This window comes from Colossoma macropomum, unplaced genomic scaffold (assembly GCF_904425465.1).
Source record: "Colossoma macropomum unplaced genomic scaffold, Colossoma_macropomum, whole genome shotgun sequence".
Lineage (NCBI taxonomy): Eukaryota > Metazoa > Chordata > Actinopteri > Characiformes > Serrasalmidae > Colossoma > Colossoma macropomum.
In genome coordinates, this window is record NW_023494800.1 from 32,347,909 (window position 1) to 32,375,479 (window position 27,571).

Below are 27,571 nucleotides of genomic sequence, written 5' to 3' on the forward strand. Positions count from 1 at the left end.
GATCCAGCGGTATTCAGGAGAAAAATGTACACAGGACAAAACGTATCGGGTTCTGAACATTTTTATTTAACACAGGGGGCGCTAGAGGAGATTTTTCGAAAACCCTATTCATTCTGGCCCGTAGAGAAATGGAGCTCAGACCCGGAGTTCCTAATATGGGCATAACGAGGACTACAGAATGACGCACGACTACAGTGCTCTATTGCAGATATGCATCATCTGCATAGCCACGCCTCCAAAGTCTCAGGCACCAGCGCCAGCCAGGAGCAGAACACTAGACTATGTATAATGCATGCTGGGAATTGTAGTGAAGTATTGTTAATTATGTCAAACCGATGAGGCTGAGGGATATAAAACAACTCAGCACATGAGTATTATGTCTTTTAAATGTGATGGGTGAAAAATGAACATAAAACAGCTCAAAGAAAGAATGAAAACAAACACATCAGCATTTCTGATAAATTATTTAATTTAATTAAATCTTTAAAAATCCTTCTCATTGTGTACTGTGGCACTGTAAGACATTTGGGGGTAATTGTTGGAGCTTTTTTTTATTTTTTATTTAACAAAACTGACACTCAGTTTAGTTGTTCACACCTTTACAAGGCCTGCATGTGCGCACACACACACACACACTCACACGGTTACATAATGAATGCAAACAAATGTATTTTTAATGAGGAAAAAAAAAAAGTGTGTGGGAAACAAGGTTCAAAGGTGATCAGTTCATGTAAACCATTTAAGTGATTCCTGTCCGCCTGTGTTTCACCTATAGTACGTATGGAAAACAAACAGGCTAAAAAAAAAGTAAACATGAATGAAAATCATTTTCCTCCCAAACTAGCCAGGAACCCACCATTCTATACTATATTAAGACATTTTGTCATTCATTATATATAGACGTTGGCAGCATTACTGCTGAATTAACCCTCATTAGATTATATTCTTAGATTATATACCTTCTCAACCATTTCATGGTAAAGATAAGTGTGCCATCTAAAAGGAAACTGCACTTTTCTTTCAGAATGTCTGCTTAATTAAATGGTTGAGATGTAAACAGAGTCATTCAGAGTGGTTTGGTGTGAAACGCTCTGTTCTAGAGAAACTTACAGAGTCAGAATTGTTCACAGTGGTGGTGATAGGAACCAGACGTCCACCTCTAAAAGCTCCATCACAGAAAGTTACTACATGAAATGGTTATGAATTCACTGCCTGATGTCTGAGACACTGTTTTATGATAGTTTGGAGAAGATTTTGGCCTAAAATGTACTTTTAAAACCCAATATTTTTCTGATTTAACACTTTTTTCTGATTAACATTATATATAAAACCCAGAAGACACATGTAGGTTCACTGTGAATGACTTGTACACCTCAACCATTACGGATCATGCTGAAATTCTGAAAAATCAGTCGAATTCCCCTTTCAGAACTATTCTTATTCTTACCATTTTAGCACCAGCCAAAGATGCCAACTGAAATATGATAGCATTTCTTTTTGTTCATTTTCTTTAAAGAAGCTCAAATATAAGAAAAACCCACTACAGCTACAGCGTTAATAAAGAAAGACATGAAAAAAGAGAAGTTCAAATGAAGGACAGATGGAAAAACAGGGCAGTGGAGTCCACATTGACAGACTCCAGTTCAAGTAGTGTCTCACATGTATGTGCAGATTTGTATGTTTCAGACTCAGAGCTTCAGGTTTGACTCCAGTTCTAAGGTCTACAGCTAACTTTGCAGTCTTGAATAGGGCTGCACAATATATCGCTTATCAGGCTTTATCGCAATACTGGCAATATCGTTCTATCGCATACACGCACATGAGCTTCTACATGATCACTCATTTTTATGAGCATCCTGACTAATCACAGCCAGTGTACATGAGCTTCCTTGTGTATTTGGGGGTTTTAAAACTGTCACATGATCCAACAAACAAACAACTGTGGTGAAAAATAATGCAGACCGATATTTAACCACATCAAGGGTTCACTGTGTTTTAATACATTGCAAGGCATGCAAGGAATACATCACAATATGGTATTTCGTCCATATCGTGCAGCCCTAGTCTTAAGGACTCTCAGTGGAAAACAGGGGTTGGCAATGTGACCATATTTATCATTATCGTGATAAATTATGCCACAATATGCATTTCTGGGCCATATCATGGACATCAACAGCACTTAAAGGAACTCCAACTGCATGTCTCATCAAAAAGACAGCATTATTAGTCCTGGTTAACTGGATTTAGTGCAGTGCAGTCTGTGAGACGTTACATAAAATTCATTGTGCGCATAGTTTTCATGGCATTTTTTTTTAAATGTGGCACCACTAGTGCATTTTCTCCTTTACCAACATATCAAACTAAATACTGTGTAATGAGAAAATGTGTTGATGTATGGTGAGATATTATATCTGCCTTGTTGCCCAACCCAGTGGAAAAGCGCCTGAAAAGCCAGCCTTCAGGGTCAATAACAGCTTAAGGTCCACAAGTCTGATTCTAGATTTCCCCGACAGATTGGGATTAGTCCTGAACAGTTCGTAGTGTGATTTTATCCTGTACTAAGTTTAATTTGCGTCTACGTCATAGGCTCTGTGAACATTTCCACAGAAGAGCAGCACAGCTGTCTGTCCTGCACGAGAAGGCACAGGTGAAGAACTAAGTGCTTTCGCCTCCTGCTCGTTGCGGCCACTAGGTGGCACTGTGGTAGCAGGTCAATTCAATAAGATTTTTACAGCAGGCTGGTTGTGCAAGGCCAAGTTTATGAGTATCTACAGATTTTGAATTTGGGTTAGTCAGAAGAAGAAACACCTAGGGGTATTTCGCAAAACAAGACTTCGAAGTAAAGCTGGATAACTTAAGCCAAAAGTGAGGATTCTCCAATTAGAACTGACTTAAGTTACCCAGCCGACCGACATGCTGCTCTGTGAAATACCCCTCTGATGAACGCTCACCTAACCACATGCACACATATGCAGCTGTGTTAGGATGCCAAGGAAGGCTCCAGGTGTTTCAGAGCCCCGCCCACCAAATGTAAGCTCCCTGTGATTAGCACGTGGATATTAGAGGCCTCTCGCAGCGGCGCGGCTTTAGCGTTGACGCTAGCTTTCACGGGTATCAGGTGCTTGCTGGGGTCGGACAGGACCGGGTCTTTTCCCTGCGTTATCCACCGGAGGGCGCTCAGGATGCAGGGGAACACCAGTGTCGCGCTACGCTGCTCCGCCACCAGGGGGAGACCATCACCGATCAGAAACTCCGCCTCCGGCTTTTCCTCCTGACCGTTTAGGATGCGCCAGCTCTGCTGGTTGTCTAAGCAACGGGTGAGCATGTTCTCCACGGAGACATTGAAGTTCTGTTGATCTGTGAGAAGAAATATGAATAAAGAAACAGAGACAAAGAAATGTTAAAAGTGGCCACATAATACATTTTTCTTTTATTTTAGTTTTCCCTCTGTGGTCCACTTATAACGTGAGGTTTTATTCCCCAGAAAGAGTCATAATTTGTTTTTACGTGACTATTTTTCCAACCTTTATCCCTTAGAATTAATCTGGTTTCCAGTGCTATTAAGACTGATTTATGTAAATGAGCTCTGTTCTGATTGGCCGCCCTGTATTGTACAACCAATCCAAGCTAAAATGTATGGTGGTTCAGAGTGAAATCTTCAGGTAAAGAAAAAAAGAACTTCAGCCACTCCTTTCACATGTGTGGATCCTTTGGAAGGTTGTAATGATTCATTTGCCTCCTGACAGCCATGAACAGTACAACGTTTAATGTTTTTACATTAATAACTACAGACTGTCTGCAGTAACAACACTCTGCATCACTTCAATGTGAATCCAAGTCCACAGCTGAGTGCCCTAACTCAATAAATATCACGTAGCTGTTATTGGAGTGTCTTCTGACCTGCATTGCATGCAGCGATGGCCTCAGTGATGTTAGGACAGAACACAGCAAAATCAAAATGGCACGGCTGTGGAAAAACACAAACACATCGGTAATGAATAACACCAAACTAATGCTCCTACTAACACTGATCAATTATAAAACAACTTTAAAGATCACTAAAAAGTCAACAGTAAAATGGCAGTTTCAAAAGAAACAAAAAAAAAAAAACAGTATTAAGTATTAAATATCAAAAATGCTCATTTCTACTAGCGTCCCTATGGGAGTTCCAATAGTAGGTTAGCTTGCTCTGGTCCACGTTCTACATTAAATAGACAATTGAAACTTGCACAGGACATTCTATGTGTTTTATTTGTAGTTTATGGTAAACATTAACATATATTTGAGCTTGTATTTATCAGTTTTGTATGCATCAGTGACTCTTTCAGTAAAGAGCCCTGGCGCAGAGCCGCCACCACCACCGCTTTCCATTCCTAACAACTAACCTAAACCTGCTTAGACTACAACTTGTATTTGTAGTCAGTGACGTATCTAGAACCTCCAGAAGGACTAGAGTAACAGTAGTAGTGTGTTTCTCACAAAGTCCCACTGTAAATCAAAACGTGATTCTCTGTCACTTTCTAATTATGCTGGCATCTTATCTAACATGAAGTCTTAACCAATGAGCTTGCTTGGCCATATCTACCTGGATACCATAGAGAAAACAATCCTGGATCATTTTCTGTTTGATGTTTCAAGATTCCAACCTTTTTTTTTAGCAAACAAACCTTACAATAAAATAACTCTCCTTCACTGAGGCTCGCCAGTGCTTTAAGAGCTGAACATGGTGCTAAGAATTTGTCTTACCACAAGCAGTTTGAGCATGGCGGCACAGTCCCTCTCTCCAGTGGCGTTGAACAGCAGCACTCGCACCAGTGAACCCCTGCGCACGCAAAGAATTCAGCGTTAAAGTCCAAGCTATAATCTTTCAATTAGATTTTACAACAATTAAAATACATACTGTAATTTTCTCAATACTTTTTAACTAAGCATCATCTAAAGGAAAAGAATTAGACATAAGATATTAATAATAACGTAGAAACCCACGTGATGTTTGTCTCGTGCTGTGCGGCCGCCTCACTGAACCAGCTCACGCAGGCCTGCATGCTGCGCATGGTGTGAGCTCCGTCCAGAAAGTACGTGATGCTTCCGTGGGTCAGCGTCTGATTCCGGCCAAGCCATTCAGTCGCCGCCAAACCTAGAAAAAACATACGCAAAAGCACATCTGCATAAACATCAGCTACACAGCTGGAAAGAGTAAAACTGTAGGCTGGGCTGCGGCCCAGGTGAGCTGCATTTCTAGACTGCTACATCATCCGAGGCTGTTCTAATCAGAAACTTTTACAATACAGCCGAGAAATGCAGCCTACATTCCGACATTTTTCGAGGAAGCTACTAGTGTGTCTCTGTGCTCTCCAGGCGTCCATAATCCATTGCGCATGTCTTAAAGTGTAAGAGAAATGCTGGCAGATGAAACCAATCACGACACCTTGTTTAAAAAGGACAGTAAAGCATATATTAACATCTCGTTGCTGTCAAAAAAAACAAATATCTTCATTTTTTTAATTTTTATTTTTCTACATCATTTAAACACACCAGCTGTTCTTTACTTTGGCCCAATCCCATTTCACCCCTCGCCCCTACCACTTAGCGCTTATCCCTCCAGTTTGCGTGTTCCGATTCTTGTTGAGAAAGAGGGGGAGGGTGAAGTGTTGGGGCTACATGACCCTCTAAACGGAGGTTTTTCAGAGACTTCAAACAGAGAGATATGAGAAAAAAGAAAAATCGGCAAGAGACCACAGAAACCCACAAATGTGAGAATTTTCTCTGTTAAAAATCACGATAACCATTTTATTATCTTAGTTTAATGTCTTTTCAATGTATTATGGTCCTTTTATTCATAACAAGCACAAAAAATAAGCTAGTAGTTTGCTGACGTCTCGGTAGCTAGCTAGCGAAATTCAAACAAGAAGCTGGCGAATATCTGACTTCAGCTTCATATCACTGAAGAATTAGAGGTGGGCGAGAATAAATAATTGCCCCCCCCTTTGAAAATCATATGATGCCCTAAATGTAACTAAAGCCCAGCAGTGAGGAGCTGAACTTTACCCTCCTCTGCTGTCACTGCAGACTGGCAGGGTCGCCTACAGAGCAGCGCTAGTAGCTGTTAATGAAGTAATGCTCTGTTTATTTGCGGGTCCCATTTCAGAGGGGAAGATTTCAACCACCACCCCTTGTAACTCAGTTCCAAGGGGCAAGGTGACCCTCAAAAACAAGGGGTAGGGGTAAGAATGAGAAAAGGGATCGGGCCTTAGTGTCACGATAAACGGACCAATAGAAATGCTCCAACACTGCTTGGAATAAAACCTCTTTACACTGACTTACATAAAAAGTTACCATTTTGGAATTAATGGAATGCAGATTGTGAAATGAACCGGCTTTCAGTGAGTTCAACAATTTTTAGCTGTGGAACAGCATTTAATTACAAATAGTTTTGTCTGCCACATATTGCATTTACATCCATGCTTTGCGTGCCAGCTGACCATTTACATCAACAGCACTTCTCCTTTCTGCTGACGTGCCAAAGCAGCCTTGGTGTTCTGTTCCATTTTGCATTATGTAATATGTACGAGGAGGACCGTCTTTACAGGAGAGCACTACCGAGGATCCACCTTTCTCAGCTGCAGCCAAGCTTTTTAGAGCGCAGTTTAAGTGTGTTAAGCATGTGAAAAGGCAGAGGTGAGTAAAGTGCTGTTACTGAGGTTCTCACCTTCCAGCATGCGAGGGCTGGGCTCAAACACCGGAGCCGTACAAAAGCCTCCAAAGCCCGCTGCAGACTCCACGGCTGCCTCTGCTGGAGACACAGACAAATTATACAATGCAAATAGACATGCCCTCCCACAAAAACAAACCAGGTGGCTGTTTTAGGTGGCTGCAGCCTCTTTTGTGACATTAATTCCTTAAAGGAGCAGTCCAAGACATCCAGTTAAAACTATTTTTAATTGTATGATACAGTGATGAAATTCCGTATGCTTTCATGGGGCACAGAATGAGAGCAAAATTGCTTCTAGACACGTTGATATCTCACTAAAGCAGCGACACAACATTCACATACAACTGTGTTACAATATCTGTCTCACATTAGGACCTGATATATAACAGAACGTGTTGTCTGCTAATTGGCCTGGGACTAATTTACTGCTCTGAGCTTGTCTGAAAGTGGTGGGTAGCGATTAGGAACGGGAACTGCTGCAAACCCTAAAATACTGGATTCTTTTGCCATATTTAAAGATTTGTGATATGCTAAGTATTATAATACACTGTGATTTGTTACTTTTGATTCCACATTAATCTTCCAGAAGAAAACTGTTTTATTAAATATTTTTTCACTTCAGAATTTTTATTTAAGCAAAACAGAACTGTATTACTGTGATGTCAATACATTTTTTATTAGAATCGCTGTTTCCTAAATTGCTAATTGCATGTTTGAGGAAAAAACCTTTGGCTAGTTGTGTAAACCTGGACCCTGACCACTCGAAGTTAGGATGCTGACGTACACACACACACACACACACACACACACACACACCTGTGCTGCAGCGCCTCTGGAGCCAGCAGTGTGTGAGCTGGAGTGCAAGAGAGGCGTTATATCGCTGGTGTAGCCCAGCCAGACCCAGCTTCACCGGCTCCACACCTGGACTCTGATACTGACCCAACTCAGGACACACAGACAGGGAGCACTGCAGACACACAGAGTGAGGTATTACAAAACAGTTATGCTGTGAGTTATCATACATCTAACATATGGCTACATATACACATCTCCACCACATACTGAAAAATCTGATATTATATTTAGTTGTTGAGGCTCTTGTGTAATTCCCTATTAAATACGTGTTTCTGCATTTTTCCTGAAAACTTAACAGCCGTTTTGACTGTAAATTCGATGAATGAAGGAGGGCCTTTGACTATTGCACAGCACTGTAGGTGTATTCGCCTCCTTCTACCCCATTCGTCACTGGTCAGTTTCTGACCACGGAACTGGTGTTGCCCACATACTGGCTGGCTGGTGGACCATTATCAGCACAGTAGTGACACTGCAGCACTTTGGTCAGACACTGACAACTGATGAAGGGCTAGAGGATGGAGAACACAAACTGTGGCCTGATCCCATTCCTTATTTTTACCCCTACCCCTTGTCACCCTAATCTCTTGGAACTGAGTTATAAGGGGTAGTGGTTGAAATCTTCCCCTACAGCATTAGACCACCCTCCAAAACATAACAAAGGAAAACTTCATTATCAGGATATTAGCGCTGCTCTGTAGGCGACCCTGCCAGTCTGCAGTGACAGCAGAGGAGGGTAAAGTTCAGCTCCTCACTGCTGGGCTTTAGTTACATTTAGGGCATCACATGATCTTCAAAGAGGGGGGCAATTATTTATTATCACCCACCCCTAATTCTTCAGTGATATGAGGCTACTTGACAGCTTCTTGATCTAATTTTCCTGTTCCCCCATTTAAGGTGGAACAGGTAATTTAGCTAACTAGTGACCAAGACATCAGCAAACTACTAGCGATTCTTTATGCTTGTTCTGAAGAAAAGCACCATAATACACTGAAACAACATTAAACTAAGACAATACAGTGGTTACTGTAATTTTTTAACAGAAAATTCTCACATTTGTGGATTTCTTGGTCTCTTGCTCTGCCATCTTGCCAGTTTTTTTTTCTCTGTTTGGAGTGTGACTCTGAAAAACCTCCGTTTGGAGGGGCCGTGTTGCCCCAACACTACGCCCTACCCCTCTATCTCAACAACAATCGGGACACCTTACCACTAGGCATGAACACACAAAACGCAGGGGTAAGGGCCAAGTGGTAGAGGCAAGGGGAGAAATGGGATTGGGCCTGTGCATCAACTCTAACCAGCAGGGTGGAGCTACAAAGGAGGGGTTTCTAATAAAGTGGCCGGGCTGTGTATTGGCTCCAGGGCAACTAACAAACCAGCCCTAAGTCTAACCTTAACATTAATGGGAAAGAGAAATGCTTCACTTGTCTCACCCCGATCTCCTCGGCTCTTTGCTGTAAGACTGTCATTGGTCCCTCTTGTTGCTTCACTGTGAATGCTGGAACCCCAGGCTGCACAGAAACATAGAGATCAGTGGTGCCACCCATCAGCCACCCCCAAAAACATCAATAAACACACTCTACCCCAAACAAAACATACCCACCTTAAATATCCCTCCTTTCTGCCAGGCAATCTTCTCTATCGTGTCCCCCAGGATGCTGGTGTGGTCAATCCCCAGCGAGGAAATACCGCACACCCACGGCCTCCTGCGCACACAAACAATAACTTTACATCACCAACTTTTACAGACAGAGATAAGATCTACAAACTTACACAATAACACCTGAAAACACGCCTGCTGTTACACCAGGAGGGCTGTCTGGACCGTCTCCAGCTGGTGGGTTCAAGGACAGCAGGGCTGTAAACTCTGTGTGTGTTCTTACTTCATAACATTCAGCTCTGTTTCAGCACAATCAGGTCACTTAAAGCATAAAGAGTTTTATACGGCATCATTTTTACGAGAATTTTATGAGCCAAAATATGTGATTAAGTAAATGGAGCACCATGATTGGTTAAAAAGGAGAGCGAGAATGAGCAGTTGATGGATGTGAGGTACTCTCACACGTGAACTCCAGGGACAGAGACAGAGTTAGACATGCTACACTGGAGCTCTGGGAAAGAGGACCGGGAAATTAAAGCAACAAAGCACAGAGAGAGAGAGAGAGAGAGAGAGAGAGAGACAGAGAGAGAGAGAGAGAGAGAGAATTAAGAGAGAATTAAAGCCCTATTGGAACTGTCTTAGTTTAATCTGGCAAAGTGCTGAATTTTATTACCCCATTTCACCCCGAGATGCACTACAGTCCCCAGCACGCACTGCAACATAGTGTGCGTTTTAACCCCCATCCCCCAACAACAATCTGTGGGCCAGCAGTTACACAAAAAGAAAGAGATGCCCAGTGTCGAGTTCAAACAAATAACCAGTTAAAAAATACCTAAAACAATTTATTGAATTAATTAATTAATTTAATTAGTATGGCCCTTTTAGTGGTTGAGTGTGACACCCCTGCTCTAGAATGCTGTCAGACAAGGCTAACAGCTAAAATTGGGCTTGATTTGACCCAACTGCTTTATTCTCAAGTTTAAGACCACTGAAATCCACAATATTTGCGGTGCTGGCCGAATGACGAGGAGAAGGAAAAGGACACTGAAATATCTCAAAAATATCCACATTTTCTGTCTTGTTGGGCATCATTTTCTTAATGTTTACTTTTATGGCACTTCGGCCAGTCACTGAGAGCTAAGATTATGACCATTTTCATTATGGGTGTCCAGTGTTGGGTTTAGGGGTCTATTTTTGGACGCAAATACTGACGTAAACACAGTGCGATGAAGTTTCGATCTGGGCTATTTGGGGTAATGTAAGGAAATGACACAGAACATATGAATCAGCCTCTCAAATCACAGACAGATTACATTACCCTCTGGTGAAACTAATCCAGCTCCAATAGGGCTTAACTCATAACCCTAGGGCAATTCTGCACAACTGTTTTTGTATTCTGGCAAATTACGAAGTATTTACATGTGACAGTCACACATGCTGTGTGTTACTGCCAGGAGACTCTTGGCTGCTCAGACGTCACTATTTGACATGTTAATGCAAAAAGGCAATTTTGATGTTTTCATGAATTTGGCTGTTTTTTTGATGAATAACTTATTTGACACCAACTGAACTGTTTGAATTTGTGCTCATGTAGACTTTCAATTGAACATGAAAGATTTTCTAGTTTATGTATTACTGTCTAGAATTTGTTAATATAATCTGAGGCACTGGCGCTCTGCTGCAGCAGTAACAGGTCAGAGTTCACAGCTCACTGTGTCAGAGTCCATAACCTGATCCTGCCCTCCCTCCTCTGAAACCAAAACAAATACCATGTGCTGACAGCATGCCCTCCGCTCGTGCTTCAGACTTGCCTCAGTTTATTGCCCTCGCTCAACAGTGGTTTTAATTCAAAATCAGACAAAACGTTTTCAGGAACTTTAAGAACATTAACAACAACAACAACAACAACAACAGCAGCAGCAGCAGTGCAAAGAAAGAGTATGTATGCTCTTAGGTGTAAATCCCTTTGTTCTTCTGAACTTTGACGAATCATAGTGCTCTGGTTTACTCTCTGCACTCACTCAAAGACACAGAAACCTCAACAAATAAACTTTCTGCCAGATTTTCAGACTTTGACAGATGTTCAGTCTTAGAAGTTGGCTGCATTTTCTGCTTCTCACTCAATTACAAATTTAATCATTCCATAAAACCTTCCTCCATAATTCACATGTCCAGTTCTAATGTTCTTAGTGCAAATGTTTGTATTTTTGTCCGTCTCCTTTTCTCAGTGAGGTTCTTCTTGACAGCTACACATCCTTTCAGACCCACAGCGCTGAGTCGTCTTCTCACAGTGGAAGGATGGACAGAAACACCTGTGGATGTTTTCAGATCTGAAGCAGCTTGATTTTCTCCTCTCTCTCAGAGATGAAAGCTTTAAGTGCTGTTTATCTGATGGGGGCAGGTTTGGTGTCCACCAGGTCTTCCGGGTGGTTGTTAGGAGTGACATTTTCTCTGTCGCATGTGTCAGGATCCAGTCCTCGCAGGCCAAAACACTGCAGACTTCAATGCACTGCCTCATCAAACACACCTCATTCAGCTCATCGGCTAATTAGCAAGGCCTTCATTAATTGAATTCAAAGCATTAAATGAGGGTAAATTCTAATATCTGCAGCACTTTGGCCAGGAAGGTCCCCAGTTTGACATGCTTGCTTAAAATCATTCTTAGAACTTTTGGAAATGAATGTTTTTTTTTCTCATTTATTGTCCTTTGACTTTCTATTTTCTTATGTAAGTGAACTATCTTGTATCTAATCTCCTCAAAATATCTTTAACTTGTAACCTGATTTGAATGGAAATCAAATAAACGGTGGTCTCTGATACTGTGTGTAATTCTCCTCAGACACTGTAAAAACAGCAGCAGAGATGGAGGGAAATTGCCAAACAGCTTATTAATGCCTTATAGCAATCCTAGAAATCTAACAATTCATAGTGAACAGTGCAAAGGAATGAAACATTACATGTAAATGTTAATGAACATTTGTGAAGCTGTTTAAAATGAAACAATCTAGTTCTCTATCAATTCTCTTTGGCAATATAGATGGTTATTGTCTTGTAAGTGTTGGCGTCAGATTATTTTACCATCATCTGATGTAACTATATCACTCTTATCACCCAGACCTTACCTGATTATATTGGTGCAGTCGTAGGCTCCACCTATCCCCACTTCAATGACGGCAACATCCACCTACAATACACAGACAGAGTAGATAAAGTTAAAGGTTATCTTTCCATGTAGTGGAAGCTAAAGGTCACCTGAGGTCTTTGGGAGCTGTAATCTCCAAGTCAATGACCGGAGTTACAAACCAGGGTTAAAAGTAAAACTGAGCAGAAACTAAAGAACCAAAAAGAGCATCACAATCTAGCTTGTAACAAAAATACAGTTGCGCAATGGATCGTTTGTTAATGGCTATCACGATATTGGCCTTTGCAGGGCTGAAATCACAGAGTCTGGAAAGCACAACCGAGCCCTCTAACACACAAAGGGGGCTACAATGCATTGTGACATTTATTCAGTGCTGAACAGTGACAATGTGCACTGTGGAGATGTGAAAAAGCATCAGTGAGATGGACGTTATATTAATTATGACCCTGAAAGCAAATGCATTGTTTAGCAACAAAACGACTTGAGAAATTCACCAAAGCTGATGCTGAAATTACCGTTCCACCTTAAATGGTGCAGAAGTTACATTCAGGGGCCTAGACAAGTGCTGCTCCAAATTCAGCCGTGTAGAAATCAAAATTTAGCCCCATTTCTGGCAGGTCAGTGTTAGTAAGCAATACTGACATACATTTATACACATGTGGTTTAGCTTAGTTTTTACTATTTTGCACAACAAAAATATTTCACACTTACTTTGGCTGTTAAAATGGTTCTTGGTAAAAAGTGAAGGGACATGCCAATAATAAGCCACTGTTAACCTAATAAGAACCAAAAATAGGTTTACTTAAGCATCTAAGATGTTTTTATCAAACACACACACACACGTGTGCACACACACACAGATATAGCAAAACTGTCAGAAAATTTTATTTCATCATATAATTTCATGTTCATTAGTAAACTGGGCAACAACATGGATGCAGTCATGTTTCTTCAAATTTTGTTCAAAATATCATGAGAACTTTAAAATACTGAATATTGAACTCGTTATCGAGAATCGAATCATGGGCCAAAAGTATCATTACACCTCTTCACAGTGCTTTTACTTTGTAGTGACTTCAAAACCTAAACTCGATGCCAGAATTTTCACCCTTTGCTCTACTACAGTTTCCATTCTTAATTTCAAAGTTCAGTCTTAGAAGTTGGCTGCATTTTCTGCTTCTCACTATTGAATATTGAACTCAGTACCGAGAATCGAATCGTGAGCCGAAAGCACTGTTACACCCCTACCAATCACAGTGCTTTTAGTTTGTAGTGATTAATCACAGCTCCAGATTAGTTTCTGTGGGTGTTGGAATTAATCCAGGAGTTCATGTAATCCAACAGAATTTCTTTTAAATATATTACTACTCATTGCAATGTGTCTTCTAAAATAATCACAGCACTAGTATTTCATCCATATCATGCCGCAGAAATCCATGGCACATATCCCAGATTGGAGGCATTCACAATATATCACTGCTGCCGGAAGAAAATCTCTTGCCTCCATTTTTGTTGTTTTTCAGTTTTTGACATAATTCGAAAATGCCTGTTCCTCTTTACATTGTGTGTAAATTTCATGATGAATGGACCAAAAGAAACGGCACAAAATGACTTAGGAAAAACTCTGGTTCCATTGACTTACTTACATATACTCAATATATACTCAAAATGTCCCCCCCAACGCTAATCAAACACATTTGGCTCAGAATCGCACTCAGAATTGGGAGACACTTGGGATTTAGCACCAGCTGGGACAAAATACTAACTCAGCATCAGACGTGGCTTTTTATACTGGAAACACTGGCACTCGTACACTTGGTACGCAATGGGTTCCTATTACTTGGTAAGAAGCCAGCATCCCTACAAGGCTGTGCTGTGATTATCAGTGAGTGAGTCGGGGGTTGAGTTTCGTCTGGATGGATCAGGGGATCGTGTGTATCGTGCGGACACCAGAGACCCAACCTGGCCCCCGGCCCACTCACACACACACTAAAAGGCCTGCACAGCCACAAGGCATCATGGGAAAGGCACGCCAGGAATGCGGCTCTAAAGTCAGACGTTGCTGCAGGACTCTAATGCCATTCTAAAGGCCAGTCACACTTCGTTTCAAAGGGAATTCACACAGTGAGCTTTTCTGGGTCACATATGTCTGAAACAAATAAAATTCAAGGACAAAATTCAGTTCAACTTTGACATGCAAATTTGATTCCTCAACCAACAGTGCTACTCTTTTGGCTACGTTACACATAAAAGGGCAGAGCTTTAGAGGAAATGCTTCTTTACCAGTGTCTAAACACAAACCTTTAAACATTCCTTCATTACTGACTATAAATAAACAAATGAGAGTGATGATCCACAGTCAGTCAGAACTATTATCTTAGCCAGTCTGATAACTGTGATGTTAGCTCTATGGCTAACTGCAGCTGCACATAAGTCACCCCACTGCCACCAGCTACACGTTCATGCTACAGATCAATGTGCAGCACTGCACTCTTGCAAGTATGGAATTAAGCAGTAGAACACAGAGAGAGTGTGTTATCGTGAAATAACATCCCAGCTGTGATTTGGTCGCCGTAGATCATCACAGCTGTGATGTTATAGTGATAACACACTCCTCGAGTGTTCTACTGCTTTAATACAACAGTTAAATAAATACAGTAATAAATTAATAAACTGGGCCATGAACGCGGCGTTTAATATGTTTTAATGTTCGCAGCTCCTTCACCAAATTATAGTTCCTTAACGAGCAGCTCGTTGCTACGTCAGAGTAACGAGCTCCGCCCACTCGCTGCACAGCCGGCAGTTCGTTCTCCAGCTCCACACAGACCAACTGACCGTTTGGGAATTTAGTGTCGTCTCATCTTCAGAGTCTGACCAAATCGGCTGTCGGTCAAATGTGATCTTAAAAGTGTCCGTTTTCTGTTTGTGGCAAAGTAAGAAGTAAAAACGTTCAAATGGCTCCTACAGCCGTCAAAGTCGTTGCTTAGCAACGGCGTCTCAGCGGAGTGATACAGTGTTTGTGAAAAAAGCCTGTGATGCAAAATAACAGCACGTTTAGAACGCCTCTCAACCAATCAGCTTGCCTGGCCGGAACTAACTGTTGTATAATTAGTTGATATAATTACGTTCACTTCGTACTGTCACTGTTTATGGTTAGCAAGTTAACTAGCTTGCTAACGGCACCAATATAGAGGACTTTTCATTTTGGTGCCAATCTACTGCGATTCTTGCTGTGTCCAGTGGTGGCACTTTACACCGCTCCAGCCGACGCTTGCCATTGCTCATAGCGTTCTTAGGCTTGTGTGCAGCTGCTCAGCCGAGGAAACTCCTTTCATGAAGCTCTCGACACACAGCTCTTGTGCTGATGCTGCTTCCAGAGGCAGTTTGGAGCTCTGTAATGAGGGATGCAGCAGAGGATGGACGATTTGTATGTGTGTGAGTTTGTGTTTTCTACAGCTTTGTGACTGAGCTGGTTTTGCTTCTAAACACTTCCATCTCACAGTAATGGCACTTACAGTTGTCTAGGGCAGATCTAGCAGGGCAGAAATTTCACTGGCTTGTGGCAAAGGTGGCATCTTATGACAGCGCCACATTTAAAGTCACTGAGATTTTCACCGTGACCTGTCCTGCTGCCAACGTTTATCCATGGAGACTGCATGGCTATGTGTTTGATAGCCTGTTAGCAAAGGATGTGGCTGAAACACCTGAACTCAATATTTAGAAGGGGTGTCCACATACCCTTGGTCGTATGGTGTACATGTGAGCATGGCAAAAGTTTGACGTTAATTTATATTTATATTTATTTATATTTAGTAATATGTGAGAAACTGTCTATATGACATGTAAAAATGCCTGCATTCCTAAAATATATTTAAAAAACAACACTTTCCTGTCTCAAATACAAAGCATCAAACAGCACTTTGTTCATGTAATGACCCCAGTGCGCATCTTCACAGAAGAACAAATTAAACCTTTAGAGGTTCAGGACCAGCAACGTCATACCAGCAAGGTGGGGAACAAGAATATCAAACAGGTGACATCATACAGGTGACGTGGACGGTGATGCCACTCACCTTCTCCTGCAGGAAGACGTGGAAGGCGAGGATGGTCAGGAAGCGGAAATATGCTGGCATGGTGCCGCCGTGGGTCTCCTAAAAGTGAAGGGTCAACAAGGGTCACGAGTCTTATGTTCAACGTTAATCTTCATGCATTTATCAACCATGTCTCACCAATTTAGGCAGCTTCTTTACAGGCTCTGTGTGAATGTGTGCGTGAGTGAAAGCACAATGCTCTCTCTCCCTCACATGTCCAGCATGCTTCTGTCATTAAGACACCAGAGGGCTCCTATTTTCTGCTCGATTAAAGCTAACAGTAATCGTGACACAAGCCGCATGCTGAGCACGAGGAGTGGACGCCAGGCAGGGTGAGGGGCTGACCTCACCAAAATAGCTGTGTGTGAGCACATTTCAGCCAACACTACAGAAACATGAGGAATTACTTTAATCATTGACATTGTGTATCTCTTGGTGGCCAGATAAAATGCAGAGCCTGTGGACCGACTGCTTTTTCCCCCTTTTAACAAACTACTACAGCAGTAGAATTTGCACACATTCACAATTATTCACCCTTAATAACAACCACTTTTCACCCTCCTCCGCAAGATTCAGTGCCTGTTCAGACACAGAATGAATAGCATTAAATCAGATTTTGTCAGAACCGTAACATTAATGTTACCACAGCAAGTCTTTCTAGTGTTTCTTCATAACTGGCTGTGATGGCGTAGTTATTAAAGTACAGCTTTACTGTCAGTGGCTTTGTTGACAACAAAGAAAAGAATCAAATCACAACCACTAGAATATTCAAAATTAAGTGGAAGACAGAATTTGCATACAATATATATACAGTCTCACATCTTTAACTGAATAACTGCATTCAAATGTGTCAAAATGTGCATATTTCACTAAGAGCCTCCATTTTCATATAAAATGCCTCTGTATTTCAGGCAGCGAGGGCCAGAACCCACCTTGGTCTCGTCCAGTCGGTTGTAAACCTGCCAAAAGTACTTGGTGAACAGGTCTTTCCCGATCGGACGCCCATTTATACGGATCCTCTCTCTCACCTGAACCAGGTGTGGAGAGCTGAAACAGATCAGAGGGGAAAAAGGTGGAGTCAAAGAACCACAGCTTCAGTACTAGACATGGACATATTCAGCATTATTTGAGACTCAAAAATTCTAATTTATAATAGATAATAATGTAACACAGTCGTGTGCAAAAGTTTGGGCGCCCTGGTTAAATTCCCATTTCCATTCTCTAACTATTCTAACCCTTGACTTCCCCAGCCTTACTATTATCACAGAATATTATCATGTGATTACAGGTGTTATAATGCAGGGGTGCCCAAACATTTTCTCTCTGGTGCCCAAAGTACAATGTTTGTGTTCGCCTGAGGGCTAAAAAGACAAAGCTGTATGTAAATAAAGAGGGCAGGTTTTTAAATAGAGTTTAAAAATTTTAAAAAGAAAGATTTTGTTACTGAAATACTTCAAAAAACACAATTTAAAAATAAAATTAAGAACAAATTAAGTCTCTATAAAAATACGCTCTCATTGGGTGAGGGCAACTTCCTACCGAGACTTACTTTACATCATGTTACACTTTGCGAGCAATGCTGTGCCACTGTAAGGCTAGATTTGAGACAGAATCACATCGGATTCACCTTTATTTCAACTCTGATATCCAAGCCAGCATTTTCTGCTGACACTGACCTGATACAGACACTCATTATCTGGTCAGTGCCGTTCGCAGACACGGCTGTTTCACTTAACGCCAGACGCAATCTCAGCCGCACATTATCTGCAGTTTTACACACAGCCAGTCGAAAACTTTCAAAAAGTTACAAGACATTTAATTCCTACGCCTTATCGGAATACCGCATTAAGTAAACGCATACTAACAGGAGTCTGAATTGCCATATCTTCAAAGAATCACACCCTTGTATAACATATTAACAATAATAGGAAGAATGGAAATAACTAAAGTAATGATTCACAAAATTCAGAACTTAATCTGTTACAGCCATGTCTTGATTCTAAGGATTCATGATGGCATCGGCATCAGCTGATATCTGCTATTTACTATATTTACTAAAAACATATGCATCAATGATCATATTGGGCCAATATGTCAAACTGATATTTGATGTATTTACTGAACTCCAGATGAGCCGAAGGTTTAGCTGACGCACCAAAACATCTGCGTTGTGTAACTCTCTACAAAATCAAATATGACATTTTTAATCCAGCCATTTTCCTACTCCATTGAAAATACTGGTTATTGGCATTGGCCCATAATTGCTGTATGAGTGCCTCTCTACTTTATACATTTTCTGATGTATAAAAACACAGAGTAAAAGAACAGAGTATAAAAGTAAGGAGTGGCTGAAAACTTACGTTTATGTGTTAGCGTTTTGCGTTTCAAATGATTAGAGCTATCAACATTACAAAAGTACCCAAAGCTAACACACTGCAATACAATTCAACGTAATATAATGTGTGGTAACGTTACACAGCTGGTTTTAACACAACAGCCTGAACTAATGGTTATGCAAGATGATTAATCATTTGCGAGGGGCAATACAATATGTGAGAGCCCACCACCTCCATTCTAAATAAAGTGATGGCAAATAAATACTGTGTGTATGTTGGAAAAGCTCACTGGAACATTGTTATTTTCAAGCATTACTGACAACATAGAGGCTAACCCTGCTGAAATGTTTACGTTAGTGATTATCCAGCAGAGCAAAGTCCAGCAAAACACACACACACACACACACACACACACACACCCAGGGTTACATTGCCCTGAACCTCTACAAGCTCAACCATCCAGAATGAATGTCTTTAAAAACGAACTCATCAGAGAGTGAAAAAAGGGCTTATGAAGCTCTGGAAAAAAAAATGGAATCTATAACTATGACAGTGTAAACATATTTGCATTGTCGGCTTAGGCGCTGCTTATAGGTGCCTATAGGGGGCGCCTGAAGCTTTGTCCCTCCCTCTGCAGGACAGGATTAGATTGAAAATAAGGGTATACTGTTTGTCATTCCCACTGGCTACTGGAACCAAAGCGATGACACTGAAGAAGTGAAACGCAAGATTTCATTAACTCATGCAAACTGAAATCCAATGAAAATCTACAGAATGTGGTTTTATGAGCCGATGTAGCCTCGTTTGAGTGAGCCAAGAGTTCACAGAGAAATTCTTCAAGTCTCAAGAGTTTAACGCATTTCACCAAATCTCTCAATGAAGTATTCGACTTTTGGTAATTATACTAATAAAACGTGTAATAGGCGCGGATGTCAAAGTACGATGACACGTCACAGTATGCAAATCAGTCAAACAACTTTACCGCCCCCGATGACGCTCTACTTGTGCCGCGCTCATAAATATGAAAGCATAGGAGCCGAGAGCGAGGAGATAACCAGACTCACGCGCTGAGCTAAACACCCCCAGCACCACCTCACAAGGCTGCGCTCTGCCAGCTGTCTGTACCAAATACTGTAAATAACCCAGTTAATCTGAGCTTAGTTGGTAATAAAGACGTTATGATTAGCACATTTTTGATAATGTTCAACGTATGATTAGGTAACCTTAAAGAGTCTCCATTATGCTGCCGGTGTTGCATCCGATTCATGTTTTTGCGCCGCACTCACTGAACAGAAATCAACAGCGAGCAACGCTGGAACTACAGAAGGTGAAACGGTTCAGGAAAGGTTAACATTAAATTGTTACCGACTGTGCCAACCTTTCGTCTGTACAGCCTTTCTTGAACTTTTTTTCCTGCTTTCCGTGGTTCCAGAGTTGCTTATTGATGATTTCTGTTCAGAGAGTCGCGCCCGAGGGTTTGGTTTATACAGGGGAGCGTAAATTCGAGGGGGGACTCTTCGGCGGTTTGAGTCAGTGGCTCATACTGTTGATACTGCCTGATCAGCAACACCTTCCTTCGTCGAAGAGGAAGATGGAGATGGAGATACAGAAAAATCGTCAACCTTGTAAGACTCACAGTTGCAAAAGTGCCGTTTGATTCTGTGACTCTCCATATTTTCTGGTAGCTAACGTACACTGGCTCTAAAAACACAGCAGCCCAGCCACCCGGTTTCCCTCACATCCCCACCTCCAAACCGTAGATCACTGCAGTGCCCCTCCCAGCGTGCCCCTCCTATTTTTGAGCATTTTTCAAAGTTTCACCACACTCTCCTCTGTCTGGTACCTGTAAAATCCAGTGCGAAAGCCGTAGTTCCTCAGAATCTGCTCGGTGAAGGCACACGTGGAACCCTGGGAAGAAAGTTATTCAAGCAAAGTAACGTCACGACTGATCTGTACTGCATGATAATTATTTGTTCTGTCAAACAACTAAGTAATTCATTTCTCTATCCAGAGAAATTCCCCCCCCCACACACACAGTTTACCTTTCCCTTGGTTCCAGTGACATGTATGATGTTGAGATGATCGAGCTCTTCCACCTGAAGGCAGACAAAAGCATTTAGACCTCATATCGGGTTAAACCAGGAATGTGTGTGTACTGAGTGGGTGTCTGAGAGGAAAAACACAGATGTAGATTTGTATGTGTGCATTTTGGTAAAATGACGCCGCTCGGTCGCTTAACCCAATATTAGCAGTCAGGCTTTTAAACCAGAGGTCTGCACTCCTGTGGATTCCCACAGAACCTGCCACAATATCTGGCGGCGCGGGACTAATTTTCAGTGTTGCACGTGGGAGCGGGCGGGAAATCAGACCCCTACAGGTGGGAGCAGGATGAAGCATGCATTAAGACCCCTAAGACCCCTGAGCCCCACCCCTATCTGCCCGCTTTGTTCTGATAGGCTGTACCCAAATGCCTAATTTTGATCAATGACAGAGGTTTCCACAAAATATGGTACGTGATAGAGCTTCAGAAGAGACAGGAGTGTGTACAGTTGTTTTGAACATTAACTTTTTCAGATTTTTACAGTGCTGTATTTAAATCATTACACGTTTATTTAGTTGGAGAGCTACTTTCAGCTTTGAAACAAAGGAGAGCAAAAAAGGCCACGAATTTGAGGAAATCATCTTGAAACTAGAAGAGATTGTGGCTTCAAAAAGCTACACAGTCTTTGCAATAAGGAACTGGTTTGGTTTTTACTTTCTGCATAGTTCAAAATACTTTTCAGGCTTAACTGAGCATAAAGGAAACACATTATAATTATGGATTAGGGCTGAACGATAAATCAAATTTTTATCGTTGTTGTGATCTGAGTTTCCATGATAAACATGCCATTAAGGGCTGTGATGACAGAACAGATCCAATTAACTCACCTGCATTGCTAACATGACATAATTCGACTGGCAGGAAGGCAGTACTAGAAGCCCAACAGCAAGCCCACATAGAGAGTGTGAAACTTCTCAATTCAGCTAAATGGCCAGTTATAAACTGGCCTGTAATAATTCATTGACTTTATGGTAAACATGTATGACACAGTAATGCTACTGTCACAACAAACGTGCATCACCATAAGGAACTTTTGTAAGGAATTTAGCCTATCCTGAAAATAAAATACACATATTTATTCGTGTTTGTAGCCTGAACTGAACTGGGAATCCTGTTTTTAGACTGAAACTCATGGAACTCACTCCCATTTAGCAGGCTACAAATCTCCACAAGGGGGCGCTATTAGCAGTCACATAGTTTGTGATGCTTCATAAGAGCAGCACTTCACATTGTTGCACCAAAATCTGCTTGCAGTTCTGATGCAAATAGCTGTTAGTATTTCATTACTTTTATTTTGCACAGTGGTGAATCATGCTTCTGTAGATTTGTACTATTTGTAAGTGAGATTATTTAAATTTTTATTGTCATCTTGATACCCAATAACTTTATCGAACATTGCAGTTCATGCCCTGTCAAGGATATCAATACTGAATGATTTAAAATATACTGTGATAGTATTTTTAGAGGTATCAGACAGTCCTGTGTTCCTGTATTGTTGAGTTTATGATCAGTGTTCTGCTGTGATGGTGTTAGTGAGTTGAATACAGGGCTGTGAGACTGATGTAATACCGTGAGGCCTGCGCGCTGCAGGAATCCCCTCATAGCCTGCAGCTGGATCTCTGGGTGTCCGCGCTCTCGGCGCACCTGATCCAGCGCGCTGGCGTTGGTCTGCAGGGTGTTCAGGGTACACACCGCATCCTGCAAGGAAAACACCCAGAAACATTCAGAGCTACAGACAGTCCTCAGAAACCTGCTGCTATCACTGCAATCACAGTAGGGATGGGTGTCATCAGCACTATTACACTTATCGGTACTGCTTATTGATCTGGTATTTTAAGGTTACTCATTCATTAACCAAGAAATTGACATTTCTTGTGGAGTCCCACAAGGTTCAGTCTTAGGGCCTTTGCTTTTCTCTTTCTACATCACCTCTCTTACTGCTTCCTTTTATTATTTAATCTTTCACTACCTTCCAAAGGAAAGGGGGGCACATTGCAAAATCACCGGGAGGAGTGTGGCTGTGTTCAGCCTTTAGCAAAGATTATCTGGGTGTGACATGTTTTGTCATAGTCTAATATAACAGCCCTCCCAAATTGTGGTGTTCCCATAAATTCCCATCTCTAAAACGCGGATAGCAGAACTGCTCATGTTGGGCTTCCACTTTTAACTATTTTTTAAATGAATGGTGTATCAGAGGCTCTATCACATATACACAGGATCAGGAGTGATTACAATCAAGGACTGATTAAAACAATACTGAACACAGTTCAGGTTTGATTCGACTGAATTAAATCCTGATTAAAAGTATGTAAATTTTTCCACCATTTCTGTACAGTTCAATGGTTTGAGAGTGATTCAGAGTGATTTAAAGTCAAATGCTCTATGGACATCTCTAAAGTAACTAACCAACTCTGATTTCTTTACAGTGGTGGTGATAGGAACCAGGAATCCTGATGTCTACAACACAAATATAGCCATCTCATTTACTATCCAAGACCACCAGTGAACCTACAGGTGTCTTCTGAGCTTTCATAAGGAATGTTGATGATGATGTAATAGTGATAATAGTGCACCTGTGATGTAGCTTTTAGAGGTACTAAACTCTCCAGACGTCTGGTTCCTATCACCACCACTGTGAACATTTCTGACTCAGTAAGGACGGAGAATTTCACACCAAACCACTATAAATGACTTCGCTTACATTACAACTACTTAATTATACAGAAATTTTAAAAAAACTGGTTGAATTCCCCTTTAAAAATAAAGGACCAGCTTACCACACACAGATTAAACCTACGTTTTTGGCCCTGCAATTTAGCCCAGTAGTACACTTATTCCGCATCCAGGAAACAGACAGAAAGGCTTTTTTTTATGTGCCAGATAATCACGCTAACAGCAGAGTAAACCATCCACCAGAGAGGACTTTGGCTACGTTCACAACTCCTAATGTAGGTAGGCTCGACCACACTAAGTCAAAACGGCCCGATTCACTTCTCTAGACTTGAACCTGCACCTACAGTCTTGACAAAAGTCCAGATCTACTGAAAGAGTTGATTCTACACTGTAAGGGTTAATTCAGCACTGTGGAGTTTCTCTGAACAGTTACAGAGGTGACCTGGACAGGCAAAACTAGGTGTGCTCGGTCACTGCTGTTACATGTGAATTCTGGGTCAAACACAGCAGTGAGAGCGACATCACCTTAGATCAACATGCTTATTCCCAGCTGCCTGTAAAGGCTTAATTTCAGTAGTTAAACCAGAATGAATAAGCAGATTAGACTAGGTACAAAGTAATTGAACAAATAAGTAATACACAATAGACAGTGACCAGCAGCGTCTACGACGAGCACAGCTATTACTCAGTAATCTTCTTGCCCAGAAAAAGTGACCTCAGTAAATTAGCCTTACATACGGCACTGCTGCTTGCTTATGTGACTTAAAAAAAATTCCATCAACTTTTAAGACGTAAACAGTTGTGAAATGCTCCGTTCGGGAGAAACTGACTGACTCAGTTGTGTTTACAGAGGTGGTGATAGGAACCAGGGGTCACCATGACTACAACACAGATATAGACATTTTATTTACTATCCAGAAACTGCAGTTTTTGTGTGTAATGTAGATAATACTGAAATGGCGACAAAAACTGTATATCGTAATTATGCTGTACAGAATATTTAGCACTGGCCTTTAAACTTAGTCTATCGATCAATACATTTTTGGATAAGAAAAAGATGATTTATCCTAGAACAAATAATAAAAGCTATAAAAATAAATAATTAACATAAATGTCATAAAAAGCATTAAACTGAACTTGCTGATACATGTAGACATTCTGTCTGAGCACTAATTTTGTTTTTGTGTACCTTGAAAATCATCGCTTCTTTTCATGTTTTGCCAGATACCTCACTTTAATATTGAACATGTAGAACACATTCAGGGTGTCTGTCATTATCATGTATAAAGAGACCTGTTCCACATATCAGTTCTGCTATCTGGAATGCAAAATATTCAAAGCTAAATATCTCAAAACTGCTCAGAACCCAGACAGAACCTTTCAATTCCAAGGAGAGGCCATTCATGGTGGAGGGATACATGCAGGGTGCTGTGAGGCAAAATAGCCCTCACGGAAAACTTAGTATTTCAGATTTTCCACTATTTTCCCATCATTATTGTTACATATAAACCCAGAAGACTCGTGTAGGTTCACTGGAGGTTTTGGATAGTAAATAAAATGTCTATATTTGTGTTGTAGTCATGGCGACCCCTGGTTCCTATCACCACCACTGTAAAGAGAGTCTGGACCATTTCACACCAAACCACTCACAGCTCACACACTGAACTATGCTGAAATTGTGGTAAATCGGTGGAGTTCCCCTTTAAAGTGACATAAGCATCAATAACATTATACGACTTAACGTTAATGACCTGAAGCGCGAGTTTAGTCAAAGACAGTACATTTTAAAACTAGCACTGGTGACTCGGTAAAGAATTTACGCAGTTTACGCAAAAACTGGCGCAACCCCAGCACTGTGTGAGATTCTTCATCTAGTACTTTTTTTTTTAACTCGCTCAACTTGTTTCTGTTGTGGGCACTGTTCCTGTTACTTCTACCTGAGTTCCCTTTGCTAAAAGTTTAATTTTTACCTCATTTTTTACCATCACACCTCATTTTTACCTCAGTTGTTGTCAATCTCAGTCTTACGTTAAGCGACTAAGCTAAGAGAACGGAGCTTTGTCAAACGAGCCCGCACGTGGCCACAGTTCGGAACCCCAACACTGGCTTTAGAAAGGGGGGGTGGTCAAAGAGTGAGAGCAGCAGAGCACCTGCTATTCACTCTTTATAAACTATTCAAAAATGTGCACTTTTGTAGTTTGACAGTCTAACAAAAAACTAAAACTACTTTCAGAACATCAAACTGTTTATAAACTCGACCCTGCTGCGGCTCCAGCTCCCCTAAACCCGGTTATTGGTATCTACCATCACTGCAGCTGCTTAAACGAGGCTGAAGTTCGCTCCCTGTTCTAACCGTCCCGTTCCACCTTAAACTGTGCAGAGGTTACGTTCTGGCGCCATAATGAAACGCCGCCGGCGTTGTGTGCGTGATAACCCCGTTCTCAGTACCTGGTACTCCATCCTCCGGTAGTGCGGCGCTGCTTTGGTGCTGGAGAGCCTCAGCAGCGGTGTCTCGGTCACGTCGGTCCACCGTCCAATGCGCGGGAAAGCGGCGAGCGCGGGCACGCGCCTACACGCGCGCACCGCCGCGCCGAGCAGCATAGTGACGCGGGAGCGCGCAGGAAGGAAGGCGAGACCAAATTTGGTGCGTTGTGCGTTGTGTGTGCTTAACGGGTGAGGGCGCCGTTAGTTCCGTTAGTTACTCCGCCACACACCTCCGCCAAACGGAGCCCGCATGACTCCGCGCGCTCCGTTTCTCCCGTGAAATGCAACACTTTGTTGTGTTAACGTCCACGGGCGCGCTCCCGCATGGATTCAGACAACACAGCTCCGTCTGCGGGTCTCGGTTACGTCCAGGAGCGCCGCGGTCTCTGATCAGAGGGGCTCCAGCACGAATATCTGCCCCCCTTTTCGGGTCCGGAGCACTGCACATGCAATACTGCGCGGATATGACGGGACTCGTGTCAGAGCTGTGTCTGATTCAGTGCGCGCCAGGAGCTCACGGGCAAGAACAATGGCGCCCTCTGCTGGTCAGGATCCGCAAATTTGAGGGAAACAGCACTTGATTGTTCTTCTTCTTTCTCTTCTATTGCTAGAACTGAGCTTTTAGTTCTACTCAATTTTTTTCTGTTATTTCGGCGAATGACTTATTTTTACTATAAAAGATTTTAGCTTTATTTTATTCTGTTGTTTCAATTAATTACTTTTTTCCTATGACTTAGACTTGAGCTTTATCGTTGTCTCCTATTTTCTTGAATGACTTTTATTTTGCTAGAACTAAACTGTTAGCTTTCTTTTTTCTGTTGTTTTGCTGACTTTTATTTTGGTAGAACAGAGTTTTTAGTTTTATTTTCTTCTGTTGTTTCATTTAATTACTTTTATTTTGCCAGAACTGAGCTTTTAGCTTTATTTTTTTCTGTTGTTTTATTGAATGACTTTTTGAATTAATGCATTAGTACATATACAAAAAATAAGTGGCAGCAACCATTTAGAGGAAATAACACAAAAATATAGACAATAAATATAAAAAAATTACCTCACAGTCTCATCCTCAGCCACAATCTCAGCCACAGCCACGCCGTACACAAGCAAAGCCAGAGACGTTACAAAGGAGAAGACGGTCCCCAGTTAGCAAAATTTGTCTGGTTCACTTGAGGGCCTCATCCTTGGGTTTGTTCAGCCCGGTGTGTAGCTGGGTCCACTGTGAGTAGAGCTAAAGGAAATGGCCCAAACCTGGTCCCAGTCTGGCCCAACTAAACTGTTGGCCCACAATATTCACACCAGAATTGTCCCACAAATGTAGAAAAAAGGAAAAACTGTATGAAGCTGTCCAGGATCTGGCCCTGTTCTGGCCCGCATGCCGAACATCTACCCCGTAGTCAATCAACACTCACATAGGAAAGCCAGAATCGGCCCAAAACTGTCTCAAATCTGGGTCACTACTTGATATATGAAATAGAAACACTCAACATGGCATCTGTTTACGGAGAAAGTCTTCCTTGCTGCATGGAAAGCATGCATTCTGCCCTGTGATGGACTGCTGACCTGTCCAGGGCCTTCTGCCC

The 27,571-nt window shown here is 41.7% G+C and overlaps 1 protein-coding gene across 2 annotated transcripts; it reads right to left on the reverse strand.

The window, feature by feature from the left end:
* Positions 1–451: 451 nt before the first annotated feature.
* fpgs (folylpolyglutamate synthase) lies at positions 452–26,456 on the reverse strand. Of its 2 annotated transcripts, none has more exons than XM_036588819.1 (15): positions 25,956–26,456; positions 22,404–22,532; positions 20,776–20,829; positions 20,577–20,641; positions 17,330–17,444; positions 16,380–16,457; positions 12,287–12,348; positions 9,168–9,270; positions 8,998–9,075; positions 7,529–7,679; positions 6,710–6,790; positions 4,987–5,137; positions 4,747–4,822; positions 3,901–3,967; positions 452–3,357 (listed from the first exon to the last, which is right to left on the reverse strand). In XM_036588819.1, the coding sequence occupies exons 1-15, from the start codon at positions 26,106–26,108 to the stop codon at positions 2,981–2,983; spliced, it is 1,740 nt and encodes a 579-aa protein (XP_036444712.1). In that variant the 5' UTR covers positions 26,109–26,456; the 3' UTR covers positions 452–2,980. The 2 variants fall into 2 exon arrangements, with proteins under 2 accessions (XP_036444712.1, XP_036444710.1); XM_036588817.1 differs by having other exon boundaries at positions 6,710–6,793.
* Positions 26,457–27,571: the final 1,115 nt, after the last annotated feature.

What these genes read in the sequence shown, in the direction of transcription:
- fpgs (XM_036588817.1), bottom strand. Translation starts at nt 26,108, where the DNA reads ATGCTGCTCGGCGCGGCGGTGCGCGCGTGTAGGCGCGTGCCCGCGCTC. An exon ending in CAGCACGAGACAAACATCAC is followed by an intron (nt 4,823 to 4,986) that starts GTGGGTTTCTAC and finishes TTGCGTGCGCAG; the next exon opens with GGGTTCACTGGTGCGAGTGC. An exon ending in CATCGCTGCATGCAATGCAG is followed by an intron (nt 3,358 to 3,900) that starts GTCAGAAGACAC and finishes TTCTTCTCACAG; the next exon opens with ATCAACAGAACTTCAATGTC.